General features: G+C 34.8%; 1 protein-coding gene across 1 annotated transcript in view; it reads right to left on the reverse strand.

Annotated features, from left to right (window-relative positions):
- The window catches only part of LOC115922213 (P protein-like), a 49,115-nt gene that overhangs the window by 3,535 nt on the left and 21,971 nt on the right, over positions 1 to 23,609 (reverse strand). Inside the window, exons 2-15 of the mRNA XM_030980608.1 lie at positions 21,844 to 22,038; positions 18,957 to 19,091; positions 15,989 to 16,046; positions 14,770 to 14,842; positions 13,966 to 14,212; positions 12,702 to 12,861; positions 12,346 to 12,483; positions 11,500 to 11,681; positions 10,789 to 10,927; positions 5,269 to 5,401; positions 4,398 to 4,542; positions 3,902 to 3,959; positions 2,454 to 2,562; positions 649 to 776 (exon numbers count right to left, since the gene is read on the reverse strand). Of these exons, the coding sequence (XP_030836468.1) occupies positions 649 to 776; positions 2,454 to 2,562; positions 3,902 to 3,959; positions 4,398 to 4,542; positions 5,269 to 5,401; positions 10,789 to 10,927; positions 11,500 to 11,681; positions 12,346 to 12,483; positions 12,702 to 12,861; positions 13,966 to 14,212; positions 14,770 to 14,842; positions 15,989 to 16,046; positions 18,957 to 19,091; positions 21,844 to 22,007 (1,869 nt within the window). The 5' untranslated portion in view covers positions 22,008 to 22,038. The remainder of the gene's footprint in view (positions 1 to 648; positions 777 to 2,453; positions 2,563 to 3,901; positions 3,960 to 4,397; positions 4,543 to 5,268; positions 5,402 to 10,788; positions 10,928 to 11,499; positions 11,682 to 12,345; positions 12,484 to 12,701; positions 12,862 to 13,965; positions 14,213 to 14,769; positions 14,843 to 15,988; positions 16,047 to 18,956; positions 19,092 to 21,843; positions 22,039 to 23,609) is intronic.

Genomic DNA, 23,609 nt, shown 5'->3' on the forward strand with positions numbered 1-23,609 from the left:
CTTCCTCTTCCTCTTCCTCCTCCTCCTCCTCCTCCTCCTCCTCCTCCTCCTCCTCCTCCTCCTCTTCCTCCTCCTCCTCCTCCTCCTCCTCCTCCTCCTCCTCCTCCTCCTCCTCCTCCTCTCTCCTCCTCCTCCTCCTCCTTCTCCTCCTCCATTACAACATTTCTTGATACCCACTTCCACCAAAACAAACAGAGCTTCAAAGAAGAGCAAGGAAGCCCATTCCACATGATGCATAACATTCTCAATAAAAAGCACATTTCTCCCACACCCTCCTCCCTCCCTTCCTTTTTGTCCCCCCCCCCCCCATTAACAAACTTTAAGAGCCACCTCCATGACAACAAAAAGAGCAAGGTAGCCCATTCCACACGATGCATAACATTCTCAATATCAACAACATCTTCCTCCCCCTCCCCCTTCCTTTTTGTCCCCTTCCTCTTCCCCTCATCCTCCTCTCCCCCATTAAAAATATGAACACCCACCTCCATGAGAACAAAAAGAGCTGCAAAAAAGAGCAAGGTAGCCCATTCCACACGATGCATAACAATCTCAATATCAACAACATCTTCCTCCCCCTCCCCCTTCCTTTTTGTCCCCTTCCTCTTCCCCTCATCCTCCTCTCCCCCATTAAAAAATATTAACACCCACCTCCATGAGAACAAAAAGAGCTGCAAAAAAGAGCAAGGTAGCCCATTCCACACGATGCATGACATTCTCAATATCATGCACATCCGCTAAAAGAAGGATAGCTACTGCTCCAATAACAGATATCCAACCTGAAGAAAAAAAAAGTTGTTGACAAATAAGAAAATGTACTTTACAATTCTCTTCATAACATCTGGATATATATCATAATATCATATTATATATCATAATATCATACTAATAATAATAATATTACAATCATAGCTTTTTATACTATCAATATCTAATGACCTTCATGATTTACTGCATCTTGTTTTGAAACTGACTGAATTAATAAACACGAGAGTAAATACAGAGGATTTAAAGGTGTATTAACACTTATAAAACCCTTTTAAAAATAAAATGGTCCATTTTCAACTAAAGTTGAAACAAAACACTGGATTTAAGCTCCATCTCAAGTTGCGGAGTAAATGAGGACTTTCAACATCTGACCTTACAGACCTACATTCTTGTCATTTAATTTCTTTAGTGGTTTTAAATAATTGAGCCCAGTTTGTTTGACATAGAGGTAATTTTTTTTGTTACATTATCACAGTAATAACACGTTATCTGGGATTTTCTGGGGGTTATGACCTGTGTTCTTTGACCTATTTCACCCAAAATCTAATTAGTTCATTCCTGCATCCTCATATATACTTCATATATTAAAGCTTGGTTTGAATTGATTCATTTATTTCAAGTTATTGCATAAGGTTGTATTTTCTTGTATTTTTTGGACACTCTTATGACCCTGTGACCTTTGAAATTTGACCTTTTCCACTCTAAATCTAATCACTTCATCCTTGCATGCTCATAAATATACTTCATTTGTGTCTGGTTCCGATTGCTTTAAATAAATGCTTTTCAAGTTATCACAGTAACAAGTTAATTTAACCTTTGACCTCTTGCACCCAAAATCTATTTGCTTCATCCTTGCATTCTCATACATATTTCATTAGAATTTGGTTTAAATGGCTTCAATGCTCTTCAAGTTGTCACCATAATCACATGAATTATATACCTCACTTAAGTAATCCAGCAATCTGATTGGTCGAAATTGCATTCATAAACTTTAACTGTTCCCGAAAATTCCCGGTAACCATGGTTAAAAAACAGTTCAAAATCCCAATAACCATGGTTATTGGGAAAATAGGTCAGTCTCCATGGTTACCCCATAGGTTTACATGTTAAAAAATGGTCTGAGCGATCGAGGATACCGTACGTGTGCGAAGAATTGGTCGGTAATTTCAATACAATTGAATCTCGATCGATCTTACCGACAATTTTATCTTGCATTGTTGACATGAAGACGAAAATAAACTTCCAAAAACAAAAAAACAACATCTGCCGATAGATCTTGATCTAAGTTCGTGCCAATATGCATTGCAAGAGTAAAAGAAGGGCCCGTTTAATGGAGCAGCGGCGAAGCATCCACCACTCGAAGCCGTTTTTAATTCATTTTAATGTATATATTAGAGAAAACTACTGTATATGGTGACAGAGCGCGCTGGCCGAGCGGCCTAAGGCGCTGACTTGACTTACCTCACCATCTTCGACAAAAGTTTTTTTATTTTTTATTTTTTAGTCTATTTTTTTTTGGCATATAAAAGTATTAATGACTGCTTTAATATTCGAGAAATAGTTGTTTTTATACGCTCTCTTGAGCGTATAAAAACAACTATTTCTCTCAAAGCAGTCATTAATACTATACTATAATTTGCTCGGTAAAAATCATATCATCATAAATATCACGATAAAAATAAACTTACCAAGATCTAAGTAAATGGTGTCTACTACTGAATGAATGAAGAATAAGAGTATTGTGACCAGCAATACGAAACTGCATTTCGCCAATAAGACATGATCTGTGATGCGGTACTGCGGATAAAAAGAAGATGGATAATAACAATCATGCAGTGTTTATAAAGTGAATAGCATTTATAAGCTTCTCTATGGCACTGTAAACAAAATTTAAAGTAAATACAGTGTATTACAGTATACTACAATAATTGAAGATGCATTAAAATTAGCAACATTTAAACTTTTTGACTACGTTTCTGTATAAATATTTTTCCCCCACATACATGACTTTCAGTAATATACAGCAATAAGGGAGTTTACAGATACAATCTGCGCATGGGCAGATAAAGGTAATTTGTACCAAAATGGTAAAACCCACAGAGATGAATACTGGATATGCGCTCATTAAAGTTATGTAACATTATTCATTTATGCACCAACGGTACATTTATGATACGCAGGTGGAAGTATTCTTTTCAAGAGGTCAAACAAAAGGTATTCATGAAGCACATCTAGGACTTTGGCAGTTATTATTCTAAGATGCTCAAAGTGGAACTTCTCCATGTGTAAAAGATCTGTGGATATTTGGGGTCATTTGTACCATGTGCTATCTGTAAACTCTGTTATTGGCATAGGATACCAGTGATGCCAATTTGAAGAAGGGCAGCTGATCATTCCGTTCCTGTCCTGCATACAGTGTAGGTTAATCACTAAGCCGTGTCATAGTTTTGAGTTGTTTAATCACCTAACTGGGAATGCAAATGTGGGTTCGAAAACCAGGGGGGTGTTTCACAAAGATCCTAAGTCGAAATTAACTCTAAGTTGGATTTAACAATTATGAAAAGCCATTAGCATCTATGAAAATATTTTGTAAAAGTTATTTTAAAAGGCATAAAATGTTAATTCAAATCATTCATATTTTCTATTATCAAGGAGATTTCATGTTCTTCATGTGGAATTTATGAAAAGTCTAAAATACTTAAATTTTTGCTTTTGAATATATTTTATTTTAAGGCTACATATGGCTCTCCATAACATTTAAGTCCAACTGAGAGTTAAGTTCGACTTAGGATCTTTGTGAAACACCCCCCAGCACGGCAAATTTACCCTTGAGCAAGGCATTTTATCTACATTGTTCCTCTCCACCCAGGTGCTAAACGGGTACCCGGTAGGATGCAAAGATCAATGCGAAAGGATAAGCACTTGCATGCCCGCCCGTAAAAAGGCGACTAGTTAGAATATTCCCTGGGAGTGGAGAATGTGCACTGGAACGTGTGGAATAGTACTTGAATCAAGTGACCAAGGTAATGATAATACTGTAAGTGCTTTGGTTGAACAGGTTGTAAATGGTTAAGCACTGTATAAGAAACATTTATTACTATTATTACCAATGCATAAGAGTTGAAATTTTATTTACCCTTTGTTCTAAATCTTGCAGTTTTTCCCTCCAGTTGACATCTTCATTAGCAGTATGTCTGTAAAATTTGAAACCAAAGATGGAAAAGACTTTAACAAATACAATAGTTCAACAGAAACCAGTTAATTAAAGGTAATTCTAATTTCTGGCCGAGATGAGACAAAGGTGACATTGGTGTTTAATCATCTGATGTAATAAAATAGGTTTTAGAATGTAGGTAATTGGTAAAATGACACCACGTGACCGTGCACAATTTTTTCTTTTCCCTGTGCAAATTTAAAAAAAAATCAAAACATGTGTTTCTCTGGGGCATGCAAAAATTTAGACGCAATGAAATGCGCTAAAGACAGATCTAAAGCTTGGATAATAATATCCACAGTCCTTAAGAAGTACATAGAGACATTATATCATTGTAATATGTGATATGTGCTATACAAGAATGGAATAGTATTTTTTTTTCCTTCTTTCTATTATCATTAATCCGTTTCGTCCTTACCTCTGTTCATAAATTTGGTTTCTGAGTTGTGTTTCAAGTTGGGAGACTTTCTGGAGCAGTAAAGCTTTGACTGTATTCTCTTCCTTGGACGCTACCATGATCCGTACTGCTGACCGACGCCATATCTCAATCTCATGCTTCAATTCTATTCAGAAAAGATGGGAAATTAAACAAATGTGTACAGGTAGTTGTAGAGAATGAAGATTGTAGAACTGGGGAATGAAAAGTTGCCAAAGCCCTACACCTTACAGTCAAATTAGTTTATTTGAGATTTCCTACAGATTTTGACCCACATTAAAAGTGTGTTGAAACCTGACAGATATTCAGCCCCTGGGGGTAGGCCCAATATTTAGAATATTGGGTGCACAGCAACAAGTGTTTGTATTTAAAAAAATGAAGAGAAGATGAATGCCTTCAACCAAACAAGGCTAGACAATGGATATGCACAAAATTCAGGAGCAATTTCACGTTAAAGATAAAGTTGAGTTCTGGTCATGCAATTGCATTGAAAAAGAAATGTTGTGGAATTGATCAGAAAAGGTTGATCATCTAGCACATTGGTGTGTACACTGCAAGGTTCCGGCATCATCAAAATGATGATAGGAATTAGCCCAGTCTCGGTAATTAAGTTACAAGCACTGTACACAGAAAGATGTATATGAGGCTACACAAACATGTGGCATAAAAATCTGTCCCGATTTTTATGTTGTTACGTGACATATTTAGAATATGAAGGCATTTGAAGAGCCATGCTTTTCAGGGAACATGTCTTAACTGATGTTCTTCCACACTTGCATAATATGAATGATAACGCTCACAAATTATTTTTCACCCCTTCCCAGAACTCAACCTTCTCTTTAAACCTGCTTACCTCTGATGGCTTTTGGCTCCATAGAATGGAGATTGATGCCTCTATAGAGCAGCCTTAGGGCTCCATACCCTGCGATCATACAGAAGACTATCCCCAAACACATATGAAGTGTAAAATTTGCAAAGCCGATGCCCTGCGGAGGAAATACACAGAAAATTAAATTCAATTCAATTTTATTTCATTCATTTAAAGGCCCACTGTACTACTTGCTCCCTCTATATAGAACACAATGCCTAATCGGAGCCTGTTGGTATCCCATGATCCTCTTTTTCTTATGTTAATTGAGAGCTGATTTGATGAGATGACCACCTGTCAGTCACCACCCTGGGTGGTCTAATCCCTCCTGTCCACACTAGGACAGACGGTCTTTAAAAAGACAACATTTCACATAACAATCAGCTTTATAACATAAAATACACATTAAGAACATATTGGACAAGGACATAAAATAAAATAAATAGGTTGCAACCTGAAAGGAAACATAATCCTTATATAAAGGTTGACCCTTTTTTTTATAATAACAAATATGAAATATATTTGTTACTTAACATTATACAATATACATAAAACCCAAAAAGAGAACATGAGAGAAATTTATGGTAGTCTAGAGGGTGTTTCTTAATCATGCCCTGACACCAAACACGTAGGTTCTAAGTTCAAATCCCAGTCCAGTTCATGCCAAAGGCAAAAGTGCACGCATGAGGCACTTGAACAAACTTCTGAGTATTGAACTCATTCTAACAATGCAAAAAGCATTACATTTCCTGTCACATAATCTTGGGTTAATCATTGAGTGTAGACTTCACCAATACAGGACCTACATTAGGCCTAAAATAAAAACTTGTTGTATTGCCCTTTGCGACCGACCCAAAAATCTGAAAATCTATGGTCGATTTTTTGAAATAGTTATTATTTTTTTAACCTTTTTTTATTTTTTATTTTTATTAAAGGGATCCGGTAACTTTGTCTCAGATTCTGAAACAAAATTCTGGATTTAGCTCATGATGCAATGATAATTATAAACCTTTAGGTCAGTCAGGAGCCCCATGACTTTTACAAGCCGATCGCCTGTCTGATTATCAAGATATTTATGATTGGAATTACAAATTTTGAAAACCGTTCGCCTGACGGTTTTCATAACACTACAGTCTATTGGGGAAAACGAGTATGGTAAAACCGGTCACTCAAAGATTTTTACTTTTTTGAGGCACTTCTTGATCATTTTGAAGCGCAATTTTTTTAGGGCTTCAATATTACACCATATCACAGACACTGATGACACTTAGGGCCGTGTATCTGAGATTTAACATTGTTAAACGATCCCTTTAATGAATTTAAAAAAAAGGTATTTTGTTTGTTTAAATGGGATATAAATGCATAAAATCAAATTATTCAAAAATTCTCACTCGTGCAAACCATGGATAATTATGAGGTGATCGAAAAGATATCGATGGAATGATGACGTTGAAACACATGTATTAAAGCATTAAAAACTGAGAAATATCGGCCAAAAGAGGGCAACAAAAAAAAAGTTTTAAAAAAATTAAAAATTCTGGCCGACCGACCCATGTTTTGGTACCCAAAGGGCAATACAACAAGATTTTATTTTAGGCCTTATGCCCATACCTTTCACCAGATCAGGACAGGATTTTTTTAAGGCCGGGCTAAACTGCTCACATGCTGCTTTTCAAATTGGCAACAATAACAATTTTCTTTTCATGCTACATTGCTCTAATAAAATATAATGAATCTGAAAACAATTAAAGGGCAATCCAACCCTTGTAATAAGTTGATTTGGGGTTAAAAGACACACTCATGCAGTAAACAAAACAGGGACTTTTGATACGTAGACTACTCAACGCATCTGTACAAACTTGTATAGATTAAGTCCCGTGCAGAAACAAAACCTGACTCGGGTTCCGTGTGCGCCAAGTTTTAAGCTATTCTCTATTTTCTTCAAACCCCATATTATCCTTTTATGGAATACAGAATGGTGGGTAAATTTTTCTTGAGGCTGATGTTAAACACTCTTGCTATACACCAAGTATTTTTAAGGTAATAGGTACACTTGAAGGTATTAGTTTTCCTAGAAAAACACATCAATCTCAGTTTCCAGTCAACGCACGATGTTCCATGTTCTCCATGCAGCATTTTAAGAGCTGGTCACTGGCAGCTTTCAAAGGGGCAAATGAATGGAAAAAGGGAATAAATGGATGTAAAGCATGTAAAACATGAAGGCTAGAGATGGAGGGATTTTCATGCAAACGGGAAAAATGACAATAATATTAATAATATAGACAGACAGATATATAGACAACAAGAATAAAACTAAAATTACATCTCTTCCTGTTACCATATACCTTGACCATTACAGTGCCACCAACATTTACAAACAAGTTTCACGACTAAGATTTCACAAAACATGTTTCTAATTCTATTAATATCTTTTATCTTGATACAAATACTTTTGAATAATATCTTACTTCAAAATTTATAATAATAATAATAATAATTCTTTAAAGTCCACTCCAAATTTTATTAAGTTAAACCGAAAATGGAAATTCTTTTGGCCCAATTGATCGTGAGCTCTTATCATTATCCCCTTTTTTTCATAGTAAAATAAAAAGTATTCATTTACATTTTTTGGTGGTTTAAAATGCTAAGAGCACTGTTATGGTGGATAACTGACTAGCACATGGCTTAACATTAATCCAGCACTAAGAGAGAGGAAACATTTACAGGAAGCAATCAAAGAAAATATCTTCCGTTTCTGTATCTTAAAGGTCCCATGCTGTTTAATATACAGCAGTAAAATATGGCATTGAAGTACCACTCTTGTAAAGAGGTATCACAAGTCTACAGAACGTAATTACACTAGAAAAATCAGCTTGTGAGTAGAATAGAACACACACAAAAGATGACTTTTAGTTAACTGCCATGCGGCTTTTGCTAAGGGAGAAACCCTTAACTATTAAAGTCTCCCACCTTTGTTGTGATTGTGATCTTTTATTTTATTTATTTCATTTTTTTTGTGGGGGGGGGGGGGGAGGGGGGATTTTATATATCTCCTGATGTATCTAAATCATATTTTTATGTAATTTTTACTCCTCTGTCAGTACCAATAGCAGGAATAAAAGTATGTATACCCAGAAGTCTCAACCATTAACACCAAGGTTAGACCGTTAACACCAAGGTTGTACCGTTCACACCAAGGATACACCATTCACACCAAGGTAATAGACCGTTAACACCAAGGTTAGACCGTTAACACCAAGGTTGTACCGTTCACACCAAGGTAATAGACCGTTAACACCAAGGTTAGACCGTTAACACCAAGGTTACACCGTTCACAACAAGGTAATAGACTGTTAACACCAAGGTTAGACCATTAACACCAAGGTTGTACCGTTAATGCCAAGGATACACCATTCACACCAAGGTAATAGACCGTTAACACCAAGGTTAGACCGTTAGCGCCAAGGTTAGACCGTTAGCACCAAGGTTAGACTGTTAGCGCCAAGGTTAGACCATTAGCACCGAGGTTACACCATTAGCACCATATCACCAACATGCAATACTAGATTAGTGGATAAACACAATTAATTAAGAACAAAGCAACACCAATCTATAGCACAAAAAGGAAACAACCAACGCTAGTAGAGCATTCACTTGGGGAAATAAAAATGTTCATCATATACTCACCAATATATAAGGATACCTCTTTTCCTGTCAAATTGAATCAATTCAGTGATGTATACAAAGATGTCATGAATGAATAAATATGGATGAGTAAAACTATTTCTAAAACTGTCATTGCATTATGTCGTGCTTAACATGCAACATATATTATACCAAAAGGTGAAACTTCATCAAATTGATATTGTTATGAAAGGGACCTTGGTATTAATTACCATGTTGCTCAAGGCTTTTTTTTATCTGGGATGTGGGGTTGAATTTGCTTAGTGTTGAGGTTGGGTGCGGAGTAGGTTTCTTGTCCGGGGTTGGGATTAGGAGTTTGATTAATGTACTGAATCGCTGAGCAATACTAGCAGGAGCAGGTGTTGTAGAAGCACAATTATTATATGCCGGTATACAAAACAAATTGGAATTTTAATACCATAATGTTATTACGCATATGTATTACATGTAATTTTACTTTGTCACCGATGTATGTAAATTGTAAAAAGAAATTGCAATTTGGCTCTCTGGCCGCGAAAGTTTTTAAATGAATTAAACCATTTTAATTGAATTGAATTTTGAATCGAATCAATGATGCACACAGACAAAAATGTCATGGTAAAATATGAATGAGCAACTGTTGAGCTCAACATGCACAAAATGATAACATAAGGTGAGAGTTCATAACTTTAATGTAATAAAGGGGAGCCGTGTCTTACCACACTGAAACCTTGGTATACCTGGGCCCATTGCATAACACTTACCATTGATGGTAACTTTGCCATCAATGGTATCTGCCATGGTAACAGGGCTCAACAGCCAATCAAAATCAAGCTTTGCATGGTAGTTACCATTGATGGCAAAGTTACCATCAATGTTGAGTTTTGTGCAATGGGGCCCAGGGCTTTAAAACAATAGTGTACAAGGAAATGGAACCTGAAAATGCCCTTGCTAAAACAGGACTTTGCCATCATAGTGTTCATCAAAACAGGTTCTATTGTAATATTATTCCAAAGAATTCTACTCAACAAATTTAACAGAATGTTACACTTGAAGATGATACACAAAAAGCAAAAAAAAGCTAGATAAACATGAAGGAAGATAATCATGAAATAATGATAAAATTTTTCATGAAGAGTGTTTGAATTTATTACATGTTTACATACAAAGGATTGAAGAAAAAAATTGTTGTAAAATCTCTAACTGAATATGAATAAAAAGATGAAAAAAAAAAAAAATCCCATATTTTATGTTTTCTTGACATCCTGCAATATAACAATCTTACAATGTTCAAAGTTTTCATGGTTAATAATATTATAATAAGTGAGGTTGATAAGCATATATTAAAGATAAGCTTGAGTTCTGGTAATGATAGAGAATAAATTCTCACAGAATCCATCAAAATTGAATGTTCAAGATTACAAATAAATGACATGTGCCAAACAATTTTGGTAGAAAATGTGTAGGGACCGAGTAATGAGCATAGAAAGATAAGGAAATCAAGGTAAGTATGTGTAAATGAGAGGATTCTTTTATTTTTTTAAATTGAAGATGATTTCCAGCAAGATTTTGTTAGGTCGTTTTTAATTTACAGGTACAAACAATCAATCTACTGCAGGATTAGCAATCCAGAATAAATTATAATCATGTTCTCTTGACATTCAATGCCCATACCAGCACTGAAGATTAGCTTTAATGTATTCTTTTGCAAAATAAAGGTCTTATTGAGTTCAAAATGCAGAAACAGAATGGTATTTATTTTGAAAATGTCTTGCAAATGAAGAAAACAAAAAAAAGTTTGTAATAGGATGCCAATTGGTGGCATTTAGAGACAATACTCACTGCTGCTTCGATGTCAGAGTTGGCAACAATGATGACATTCGGAGGATCTCCGATGGCCGTGGCCGTCCCTCCGATGTTCGAGAAAATTACCTCGGCTATCAATACGTGTCTAGGATCAATGTTGAGTACCTCACAAAGGCTGGAAGAAAAACAAAAAGAGAACAAATAATGAATGCTCCTGAGTTCAATATAACAAAATATATCAACCTTCAAATTCAGAATTTCCCAACTAATGCAATATTTCATCAAGGCCACAGGCCGAGGTTGAGGTAGCAGTAGTAGGAAGATGTTGACTGGAGCAATTGTCACCAGAACCCACAAAAATTTCACAGCTAGAGAAGAAAATATAAATGAATATAATTGTAGATCGGGGGGGGGGGGGTGTTTCACAAAGATCCTCAGTCGAACTTAACTCTAAGTTTGACTTAACAATTATGGAAAGCCGTTAGCATCTTTGAAAATATTTTGTAAAAGTTATTTCAAAAGGCATAAAATGTTGATTCAAATCATTCATATTTTCTATTATCAAGGAGATTTTATGTTCTTGATGTGAAATTTATGAAAAGTCTAAATACTTGAATTTTTGCTTTTGAATATATTTTATTTTAAGTCTACAAATGGCTCTCCATAATGTTCAAGTCCAACTTTTAAGTTTGACTTAGGATCTTTGTGAAACACCCCCAGGTGATATGCAACAGACCAATCAAATACCTGATAGTGACAGGAGTCATGAGTAGAATGGTTGTGACGTTGTCAAGGAAGGCAGATACGATCCCAGAGAAGAGACAAAGAATGGTGACCAGTGTCCAGATCTTGCCTTTAGCCCACTTGTAGGAGAGCAGAGCACAATAGTCAAAGAAGCCCGTCTCAGAAAAGATGGCTACTATGGTCATCTGCAAAGAGCAAATGAATAATACTAATAATAACAAAAACAACAATAATAATAATAATAATAATAATAATAATAATAATAATAATAATAATAATAACAAAAACAGCAACAATAATAATAATAATAATAATATAGTACTACTACTTCTATCAATATCCAGAGAGAAATCTTTTAAATTCATTGATCTGAGGGTTTTGTTAAGGCTTCAACCCTGTTTATACAAAGTTGCAATAAAGAAGCCAGAACCCTTCACCTAACCTAACACCCCTTACAACCGTAACCACATATCATCGATGAAATAAGACCAGGGGGGTGTTTCACAAAGATCCTAAGTAGAACTTAACTCTAAGTTGGACTTACAAATTATGGAGAGCCATTTGTAGCTTTAAAATGAAATTTATTCAAAAGCAGAAATTCAAGTATTTTAGACTTTTCATAAATTCCACATCAAGAACATGAAATCTTCTTGATAATAGAAAATATGAATGATTTGAATCGACATTTTATGCGTTTTAATATAAATTTTACAAAATATTTTAAAGATACCAACAGCTTTCCATAATTTTATAAGTCCAACTTAGTGTTAAGTTTAACTTGGCATCTTTGTGAAACTCCCCCCAGAAGCAATTGTCAACGGAGCAAACGTGGGAGCATCCCCTACTCACCATTCCCCAGAGTAGAGCAAGAACATCATAGTCCAACCAGGCCATCACTTCCTCTAGAGGTGGACGTTGGTTGTAGCTGGTCAACACGGCTAGCGTGGCAAAAGATCCTAACATGGCTGCGGTGGTCCTGTGTATTAGCTGTGAACAAAACAACAAAGAATATTAAACCAGACTGCTACACTTTCCTAGTCTCTACAAACAATCTTTCTCCCCCATACCTTACCTGTCTTATTCGTGCAATAGACACATAAACATGGGTTATAATGGTGAATTTGACATTATTTGATATTAAATTTAATATTACATATTCACTGAAGCTCTCACAAACATGAAATGTTTTGTATACTAGCACATACCTCAAAACCGATCAGGATATAAACAGCCACTAAGATAATAGCTGCCCAAATGACCTCATTCTTTGATGACGAGGGTAAGATGGTATGTTCGGTCTCGAGGGTCACCAACTCATCAATGTTGCTCTCAAAACTCACCTCATAACTGGTATTATCACCACATCTAAGAGATGAAAATTAATCAAATAACAGTTACCAATTAAATAATGTATGATATCGTGTTAATAATAATATGAGATTTGTAAGGCACCAAACCGTACAGTTACATTTCCCACATCCATTTCCTGAAGATTGAAGTTAGACACATTAACAAGGAGGATTTCTGCACTATGATGAGGACGGTATGCAGATTTAAATAAAGTGGGTTATTATCAAGACAATAATCTGATAATCTAGAGAACACTACTCTTTCAAGTATTTTGAACAAAAAATGGGAGGTTAGAAACCGGACGATAATTAGTGAGCACTTCAGAATCCAGGCTTATAATAGGCTTCTTTGATAAAGGAAGAATATAGGCAGGTTTGAGCAAAGAGAGTACATAGGCCTGATCAATACTTAAGTTGACAATCTGTGAAATAAAAGAGGCAAACGTTGAAAAACGTTGAAGAGCAGTCCTTGATGAGAATAGTGTGGACAGGGTCTATATGACATGACTTAACTGGAAGTCTGCACAGCAGTGATTGGATCTCATCTCGCGTGGTAGATTAGATCGTCTTGAGGGATGATGATGTGAGAGGATCGTGCAAAGTTTTGTCTGGAGTAAGAGTGTCATGAATATTATGAACCTCTGAGTGGAAGTACTGAATAAAATAAAATGTTTTATACATCAACTCATCCATGATGCTCACAAAGCGGTGCAGAGTTTACAGGATAGACAATCAAGAGAGAGAGAAAGAGAGAGAGAGAGAGAGAGAGAGAGAGAGAGAGAGATATTTAGATTGAGTGGGAAATGGAGTTCTAAAGTCAGGGTGCAGCAGCAGTGAATGCTCGGTAATCCCAGCTCATTTTTGTTCTGGGTGCTTTAAGCCTTGTGGAAATGGAGGAATGGAGACCAGGGTTTTGTTTCACAAAGCCTTTTTTCAATGACAAATGACATAAATCAGTGACGAACCTGCTGATAACCAATCAGAAGCAAGGATTTCACTGATGACAAGTTTTGTGAAACACCCCTCTGTACGTGTAGTTGAAGAGGGATGAAGGAGAGAGGAAATATACAACGCTATTGTAAATAAGGTTTATGTATTCCTAGTATATCAGCTTAATTACCCTTCTTTGACATCAGTAAATTTCTTCTCCATTTCTTCCCAGAAGATGCTTTTCGATAGGGGATATTCTCGAATGATGTTATAAACTTCTGAATACTCATGGCAGATGATGCCCTCTTGTGTAAGGTCCCTGCCAACCAGTCTGACGGTGATATTCTCTGTTGAGTTGAGGCTGCCCAACTCAACGATAGGGCCCTTGAAGGTGACTATAATAATGTCGTTACTGCCAAGATCTCTAATTTCTGATACTGGTACAGCGGTTAGGATTAAGGAAAAAAAAGAGCACTGAATAGAATTTCTTGTGAGGCGATTTTACAGACAATGGGAGTTTTCAGTACATTTTGTTTAAAAAACTGGTACCAGAAGTTGTTTGGATCAAGATGGCTATGCCATTTCTACATATACATGTACATGTATGTCACAATGTTTAGTACTCAATGAATAATTGTCTGTTGTGATCCAGAAGGGCATTAACTTTTAACAATATAGATTTATCACCTTTTTGGCTCTTAACAGAAGATTTATAATATATATTATATGCAAACGGCAGTGTCATTCCCAGCAAGTGTCAAGAGTATGATCTACCTACATGTAATTCAATGTACGGTAACAAAATACACTGTTGTTATAATTGGAAATTTTTAAATCTTGAACAGATTTTTGTCCATATATTTCAGATATGACTTTTATAAGATATAATATGACTTTTATAAAATAAAATAAAAATACAATTACTAGAAATTTGAATAATTTTCAATAAAAAATACCCTATTTGAATAGGATTAAAGAATATGAGGAAGGATACAATAAGGATTGTCCTGTGCGATAGAGAAGATTTCAGGCGAAGGATTCACTTCATCTTTTAGAGTGAAGAATACCTGAAACAAAATGAAAAGAAAAATAAAATAATCATGAAATTCAACTAATTATTGTAGTTTGAAACTGGAAAAAGGTTTTCAGATATCTTTTTCAGATATCATTTTACAGAATACAAGTGGGGTTTTGCTTCAAGCTAAACGAATAATGGAAACGTGTAATTACATGAAGAGTTTAAAATTTTGATGAAGTTTACGGTTACATGTATGGCTTCTGTTTTTTTTAAATTCTCAATAAAATAAACTGAGTTTAAATCCTTTCAAAAATCTCAAACAGATCCAGGATTTCATCGGCCCATGAATTATCCTTTTTTCCTCCTTTCCTCTTATTTTTTTTTACAGGAAAAGGGGGGGGGGAGCCCCAGTGCCCCCCCCCCCCAAAAAAAAAACCTTATACATTGCCATTCCTAACAATATCAGATACTATTTTACCATCTGGTGTACATGGACAAAAATTTAGCCCTATACTGCACTGATCATTGTCTACACCGATTCAGAGAGCTGAACATGGAAGGGTGCCCTCATTGTTAGCCACTATTATCAGGGGGGGGGGGCATCAAGTATGCTTAATAATAGGCAAAATATTCCCGCTTTAGTTCAGGGATGGCCACGCACTTGCCTCTTCACATAAGACATTAAATAATCTCTTCTCATAAGACATTAAATCATCTCTTTACATAAGACATTAAATAACCTCTTGCCTCTTCACATAAAACATTGAATTGTCCCCTCTCATAAGTATTTGAATAATCTCTCACCTCTTCTCATAATACATTGAATAACCGCTTGTCTCTTCTCATAAGACATTGAATAATCTATCTGAGCTTGTTTCTTCACATAAAAACATTGAACAATCTCTCCCATTAGACATCGAATAGTCTCTCGCCTCTCCACATAAGACATTGAAAAATCTCTTGCCTCTTCACATAAGACATTGAACAGTCTCTTGCCTCTTCACATAAGACATTGAATAATCTCTTGTTATGCTCTTGGATGGCCGTAACCTATGGTGGACGAAGTACTACACTACTCCAAGAAACCATTCAAATCATGTCAGCAAGTCTTTATTTTTCAGGGATATATTTTAACCAAAGCAATATAGTGTACAATATCTTAAATTAATGAAATAAAATAACTTGCAGAACTTACTGTGCAGACAAACATTGCCAGAAATACAACTGCAATTTTGGTATATCTTAGATAGAGCCTGTAAAGATGAAATAAGAAAGAAGAAAAAAGAATATTAATAATATGGAGGAAAAAATAATAATAATAATAACGATAATAATAAAAATAAAAATAAATAACAACAACAATAATGGGACAACATTTGTAAGGTGCCAGATCCCCTTGAAACCCAATGTTCATGGCACACATTATTAGTAGGACCTAATGATGTTATAACAAGGTTCCACAACCAACCTACCGGTACATGTAATGTCAATGCAAACATAAAGATTTGATATGATATATTTTTTAAAAAAAACGAAATTCATTTTACATAGAGATAACAAATAGATATACACCATGTTTTGTATACATATTTTGTTAAAAGGAACTTTAATCTAGTCAAGGTTAATAGTCATATGAATATTATAACCAATTACTTGACACCCAAACATATTTTACGATTTACATTTGTGGAAAGCAAAGTATGAATTGAAATCTTGAATTCGCATAGAAGGGTCTGAGCCAATAGAAGTCTACTTGGGAAATTAAAGGATTCTTATAAATCTTGTGGCACAAACAATTGTTTTTCTTAAGTATCAGTATATATCTACTAAACATCAAATACAACACCACAGCAAACACAAGACTAGGAAGCATTCCACTGATAAGACACCTTCTCTTCAGTAGTAAGATAAGTATGCTGTTTCCACAGTATAAACTAAATGGTCATTTTCCGGTATTTGTTGTGTTTTTGTTCTTTGATCTGAATTGCATTAACACTGGAAAACTCTAAAATTGACCCAATATTCATACCCATATATTATTTCTTGTTATGACGATGTGACTTTTGCTTCTGAATCGTCTGGTATGAAATTATCAACATTCCTAGAATTGATTTCATACTTCATAGTCCATCATAATAGCTGAAACAGATAATCATATATAATCCCTTTCCTCCCATGATATTTGCCACAATTGTAAAAGTGTAATGTAAGGCCATTGTTGTCATGTTTTACGTGGACACAAGAAAATAAGAGCTCCTTGTATTTTGACATAGTTTTTCTTTGTCAAAAGGAGAAGTTGTCTTGCTTGCCAAGTTGGCAGGTGCATGTAAATCGAAAATTCATTCAGTACACGTGTGACAGGAAATGCTCAATTGACGGTGCAAGTGTATGGCTGGTACCCAAATGACCACAAGACTGTATAATCCGCTTTCTCTCTAACTTTATCTTTCATTTTTGTTTCAAAGTTCAAAGGAAATAATGACAGCCGAAAGAAAATAAACCTGACAGGAAGTAATTCCAATGTAGTTAAGCTACCGAAACCTCATGTGATAAGGTCAACAAACACCTTGGGAGTATCTGTTTTCTATAAAAAAATGTCATATCACTCAATGTTTTGTCGATATATTGAGAGTGGGCCAAACAAAACAGGAACTCCCTCACACCTCACACCTTGTGAGTATCTGTTTTCTATAAAAAAATGTCATATCACTCAATGTTTTGTCGATATATTGAGAGTGGGCCAAACAAAACAGGAACTCCCTCACATGACATCTCAGGGCATCACACGTTGAATATTATCTACCGGCATTTGTTATTAAGGTCAACACAACAAAAGTAGAATGAGAGTTTGTGAATTTTGAAAAAATTGAGATGAATGTGATTGTGCTTATATTATTCCTCAGCATCATAATATCCATCAAGTCAAAGGCTATAAGAATTTTACATTTTGTAAAGGCTAAATGAGCCCAGTTTGATAAATAAAAATCTGTTCAATGGTTCTAAAGTTCTTTGAGTATAACCAAGATATCTTGTACATGATTTATGACTATTTTATGACCCTGTGATTTTTAAACTTTGAACTCTTGAAGTAATCTAAGACCCATTATTTTAGCAAGTAAATGCATTAAGACCAAAATAAGGACCCCTTGGCTTATATGGACGTGAGTATGCTATGTTTCACAAATTATAGTTTATGTAATTGGAATAAAAATAGTTCATGACTTAATAAATGTAGTAGATTTATTTGTATTTATGGATTCACAGATTCAGTCTTCTTCTTCTTCTTCTTCTTCTTCTTCTTCTTCCTTCTCCTTCTCCTTCTCCTTCTCCTTCTTCTTCTTCTTCTTCTTCTTCTTCTTCTTCTTCTTCTTCTTCTTCTTCTTCTTCTTCTTCTTCTTCTTCTTCTTCTTCTTCTTCTTCTTCTTCTTCTTCTTCTTCTTCTTCTTCTTCTTTCTTCTTCTTCTTCTTCTTCTTCTTCTTCTTCTTCTTCTTCTTCTTCTTCTTCTTCTTCTTCTTCTTCTTCTTCTTCTTCTTCTTCTTCTTCTTCTTCTTCTTCTTCTTCTTCTTCTTCTTCTTCTTCTTCTTCTTCTTCTTCTTCTTCTTCTTCTTCTTCTTCTTCTTCTTCTTCTTCTTCTTCTTCTTCTTCTTCTTCTTCTTCTTCTTCTTCTTCTTCTTCTTCTTCTTCTTCTTCTTCTTCTTCTTCTTCTTCTTCTTCTTCTTCTTCTTCTTCTTCTTCTTCTTCTTCTTCTTCTTCTTCTTCTTCTTCTTCTTCTTCTTCTTCTTCTGTACTGTCCCATGTATTCAGGCAGTAGTCTACGCTTGAATGTTACTTTTTTACATGATTTCAGTTGTTATTTTCAATAAATAAAGTATGTGATATAAACAAAATTGAAATTATTATTATAACTATCACTATCATCATCACCATCATTATTACTTAATGTTATTGATTATCTATTCATCATTATCATCATCATTATTATTATAACTATCACTATCATCATCACCATCATTATTACTCAATGTTATTGATTATCTATTCATCATTATCATCATCATTATTATTATAACTATCACTATCATCATCACCATCATTATCAATTAATGTTATTGATTATCATGATATGACTTTCACAGTACAGATCACAACCACGGATACTAACTTTGTTTGATCAGAAGGCTTGCATCTTGCAAACGCTCTTTTGAATTTACCAGGCGGCGTCTGTCCATCTCCGTACGCTAAGTCATCCAGAAGCATCTTATCCCAGGAGAAGGATGTTCTTTGTGATGTCTCAAATCTATAAATATTCCAAATACCCATTTGTTATTTAATAATTAATTTATTACTGTAATTACTAATACAGCAATCATCAATAGTACACGATGAAATCGCCCCTACAAATAATATAATTGAAAAAGTTTTTTTTTTCTATTTCCTTTTTGTAACATTGGATGTTAATGCACTTGCAATGAGAAAAAGAACGATAATGTGTTTTATGGTATATGTACACAGGCAATTTTAATTGAAAATGGATCTTTACAGAAACCGTAACAGAAACGGACCATAGCCTCATTGTGAAATTCAATCCCTTTAAAAAGGGGATTATGTATTTATTTATTTTTCTTCAAATAAAAATTCAGAAATCTCAAAGCAAAATATCTAAAGTACACAATACAAAAAAGTGATGTCATGGCAACATGTACGACACAGTAATACAAATATTACATTTATTTTAACATAATATGTTATAACATGTTTCAATTCATTTATCAAGAAATAAAACAAATTTGTCTTGTTTTGAATAAATTAATTCTTTCAAGGTCATAATGATATTTCAACTGTTTCTTGGATAATTCAAAAGATAATCTAATATTTTTACATTTTGTAGAGAATATGTACTATTTTGCATATAAATAACAAAATTAAAGTGACAGAAATCCCCCCCCCCAGAAATTCCAAATATAAATGTAATTATGGTCCTGAATTTGTAAATACATATTGATATATAAAATCTATGCTCTGATAGCATTTACAATTTTACATAAGGGCAGCGAAGTTTTGAAGAAGAAGAATCTCTTACCAACCTACATGTACAAACACTTGTAAGTATAATTTACATGTTGTGAACTTCCATTTCTATTATACTTCATCATTATTGTTTCATACAATGTACATGTACATGTTCGAGGGACAAACTAAATGTATCTTAAATTCTCAATTATACCCTAAAAATATTGGAAACCCACCTACGTACATTTTTATTACTATCGTATAGTGTACATGTAGCTTGCCTTGTCTTCAAATTATTGCAAAAAAAAAGGCTGCTGACGTGCAGATTATCATGCAGTCGCTGTATTGAGGTTAATAACCTTTTCCTTTTACATACACTTCAACATATCAGTTTTCAATTTCACTTTAATCATGTTTCCAACAAAACATTAAAAATTAATTATAAACATTTACAACAAATTAGGAATACTTATTAAAAACAGCTGCTGACGTGCAGATTATCATGCAGTCGCTGTATTGAGGTTAATAAACTTTTCCTTTTACATACACTTCAACATATTAGTTTTCAATTTCACTTTAATCATGTTTCCAACAAAACATTAAAAATCAATTATAAACATTTACAACAATTTAGGAATACCGGTACATATTAAAAACAGCGGGGGCCACTATCAGCCCATCAAGTGCACATGCGTGACTTTATTGTTCTGAATGAGATCACATGGTAGTGAAGAGAGTCACATGCCAAAAATTGTCATCATTCACCAATGTTTTGAGAGTACACTGCAAAAATCTGTGAAATTTCTGCTGGCATTTAAAACACCACACCCCAAGAGGTGGGTTTTTTGGTTTCGGTTTTTCGTCATGTCTGCTGGTAGTTGCTTTAATAGCAAATTCCAACAAAATACTGGAATGTGAGAAAAAGTAATGATTTTTGCTTGCAAAATTCTAAGTGCAGCTACTGTGTGTTGAGGTCAAAATGATACAGTTTGTTGCCTCTTTGTTCCCAATCACAATAGACACATGCTTTATCACTTTATCTAACCAGTTCAAGGATTTTACAAGGTTGTAAATTCTTTTTATTTTCCAGTTCCTAAAGGTGGAAAGATAACGATCTATTTTTGAAAAGTACCGGTACATTGAGAGCTAGTCAATGTCATCCAATGTTCAGTATGTTACAAAACCAACTTTATGGAAATCCATGAAATTATCATTATGTTAATTAAGGATATCACAAACTTTAAAAAAACAAATGCAACCACATATTATATGCAACAAGAAGGCTTATACATGTTATTTAATATAATTCATCACATTTTATACACAAAGACATCTAGATCTACATGTATCATCATTAAATATTCGGGGCTCCAAACGACTTTTTCAAGGTGCTCTGGAGCACAATTTTACGGCCCCTGTACCCCACCTAATCCGAGGCCTGGGTCCAATCTTTTGAAACAATCAAAAGGTTAAGTTCTTGGACATCCTATAGAAAAATGTGAGACTCTGCAGTAATATCCATTTCAATAAAAGGGATGTCCAGGAAATTCAGACTACCGTAATTAATGTTGTATAAACCGCCCTCGTGTATTAACCGCACCCCTCTTTTCTTTTGCCGACTTTTTTTTTGCCGACTTAACAGTAGAGGACCTAGGATAGAACCTTGTGGTACGCCGTGTAATAGAAGAAAAATTGGAGGAATTATTTTTATCAACTACATATTGAAATCTATCAGAAAGATTACATTCAAACCAAGATGACAGACAAATATGAGTGTTGTTCTAGTTTCCGAGTGGTGAGTCAACACACCGATTACTGAGCTGGGATACATTGCCATGCATAGCGCCAGGTGGTAAATCGAAACTTAATTTTTGTTTGTTGTTGATGTACCATGTATAAACCGCACCCCCGACTTTGAATTTTTTTCGGCGGCAAAAAGGTGCGGTTAATACACCGTTAATTACGGCATTGATGGTTTGAGAAACTTGCCCTTTGAATGGCTGCAAATCGATTTACCAAGCCTCAAGATGGTTGCTTACCTGTTACATGTATCGTTGTTATCATCGTTATCTATTGCAGTATCCATTTCTTGGTACATCGTATGGTTGTGATGTATGGAGTGTCCATTCGCAGGTAAGGTGCCATGGTTACGCTTACTCTCCTCCCCTTCTAACAGGCCCTTCTCTTCACTAACATCTTCCATTGTGCTTGTGTATCTTTCTTGTGACAGAGTTCTGCTGATGAAACAGAAGAAGTCAGTTAGAGTATAAATTCAAAGTCAAATTTAAATTCATTTATTGAAAGTAATCCACAATTTCAGATTATTTTTCAATTTTCAATTTGGATTGAAAATAATCTACTAAATTGGATTATTTTCAATACACAAGTACATGGAAATATAAAAACCATTTTAAATATAGAAATAGGTTACAAAACAATCATTGAAATTGCATCAATTATACATACACTCTGAAATATAAAATTTCAAAATGAAACAACAAATACAATGAATTATTAAAAACTCCTTAATTAAACAAATGGTCAATATACAGTTACAATAGAAGAGAATACAGATTGAGATTATTTAGTACTTACTAGTAATTACAAAAGAATGATCAAAACAGGTTAGAGTAATAGCCAAATTCAGAGACTATCAGAGCTAGGTTATTAGTCGAACGGTTTGAATCTGTGAAAGAAAGTGTGTGATCTTGTATTCACACAAAACAGATGTTTTATGTATACCACAGAACATGATTTACTACATCTGACCGGTCTCACGTGATTGGTTACAACCCTAAAATACTTCCCAGGCCAGCACCCACCCACTCCCCCTCGTGCAATTTATCATGAATGGTCCTCTTAAAGTGAAAGCTCTCTAATGTGTTGACAGAAAAGAAGTACAAATCAATCCAAATACAATCCTTTCCAAGTTTCTATTTTTGCTGCACACAAGATTAATTTTGGAATTTCACCAAATTCAGTTTCAGCACAAAGCGCTTCAAGAGGTCAGTAGCTCAAAGGTCAAGTCATCAATAATGGGCGATCTATCTTTCATCCCGTGATTTACTTTTGACCAATCGTAGAGCAAGATTCTTAGTATGTGGAATATAAACAAGAAGAATAATCATAATGATAGTAATATTGGGTTTGTGAATAGCACTCATGTCTGTCACACTGGACACTCCTGGCTGTCCATTTTTATTTCCCTGGCTTTAGATTGGTTGCTATTACATGTATGATGCTCTAGCACTTTATGGAATTAATTTCTGCCACCTACACGTACCCATCATGGCAGGGACTTGAACCCCAAACCTTGTGATATTCAGTCTGATGACTTATCTACTATACCACAACACCTCTACCCAAATATTACCGTTATTGATATTACAAGGATTGTAACCTTGCGCATACATGTTTGCAGTACATATCCGGGTGTAAAATGGTAGGACTAGGAATACTCCTAATGGAGTGGAGATGGTGCACATTTGTGAGCAGGCTTGAAATCCAATCGATAGGGGTACCAATAAAATTAAAATTGTAATGCGAATAAGTACTCCAGTAATGTGCTGTATATAAATGTATTCCTTACTAATGCAATAGCTGTAAATATTATGATTATATCCCTAGTTAATTCTGGACAAAAGAAACAAGTGGGTCATTAAGATTAAGTGTTCATTTCAAGTTTGCAACTCTTGCGCTCTTCCGTGCAACTTCAAATCCCCAGCTTTAGCTGTCAAGTCAAAAATCACATCTAGTCATAGGACAAGCTCTTTCCTTCCAAATCAGATACTCAAATGTTTCCAAA

The sequence above is a fragment of the Strongylocentrotus purpuratus genome, unplaced genomic scaffold (assembly GCF_000002235.5).
Source record: "Strongylocentrotus purpuratus isolate Spur 01 unplaced genomic scaffold, Spur_5.0 spur5_scaffold_11, whole genome shotgun sequence".
In the NCBI taxonomy this organism is placed as follows: domain Eukaryota; kingdom Metazoa; phylum Echinodermata; class Echinoidea; order Camarodonta; family Strongylocentrotidae; genus Strongylocentrotus; species Strongylocentrotus purpuratus.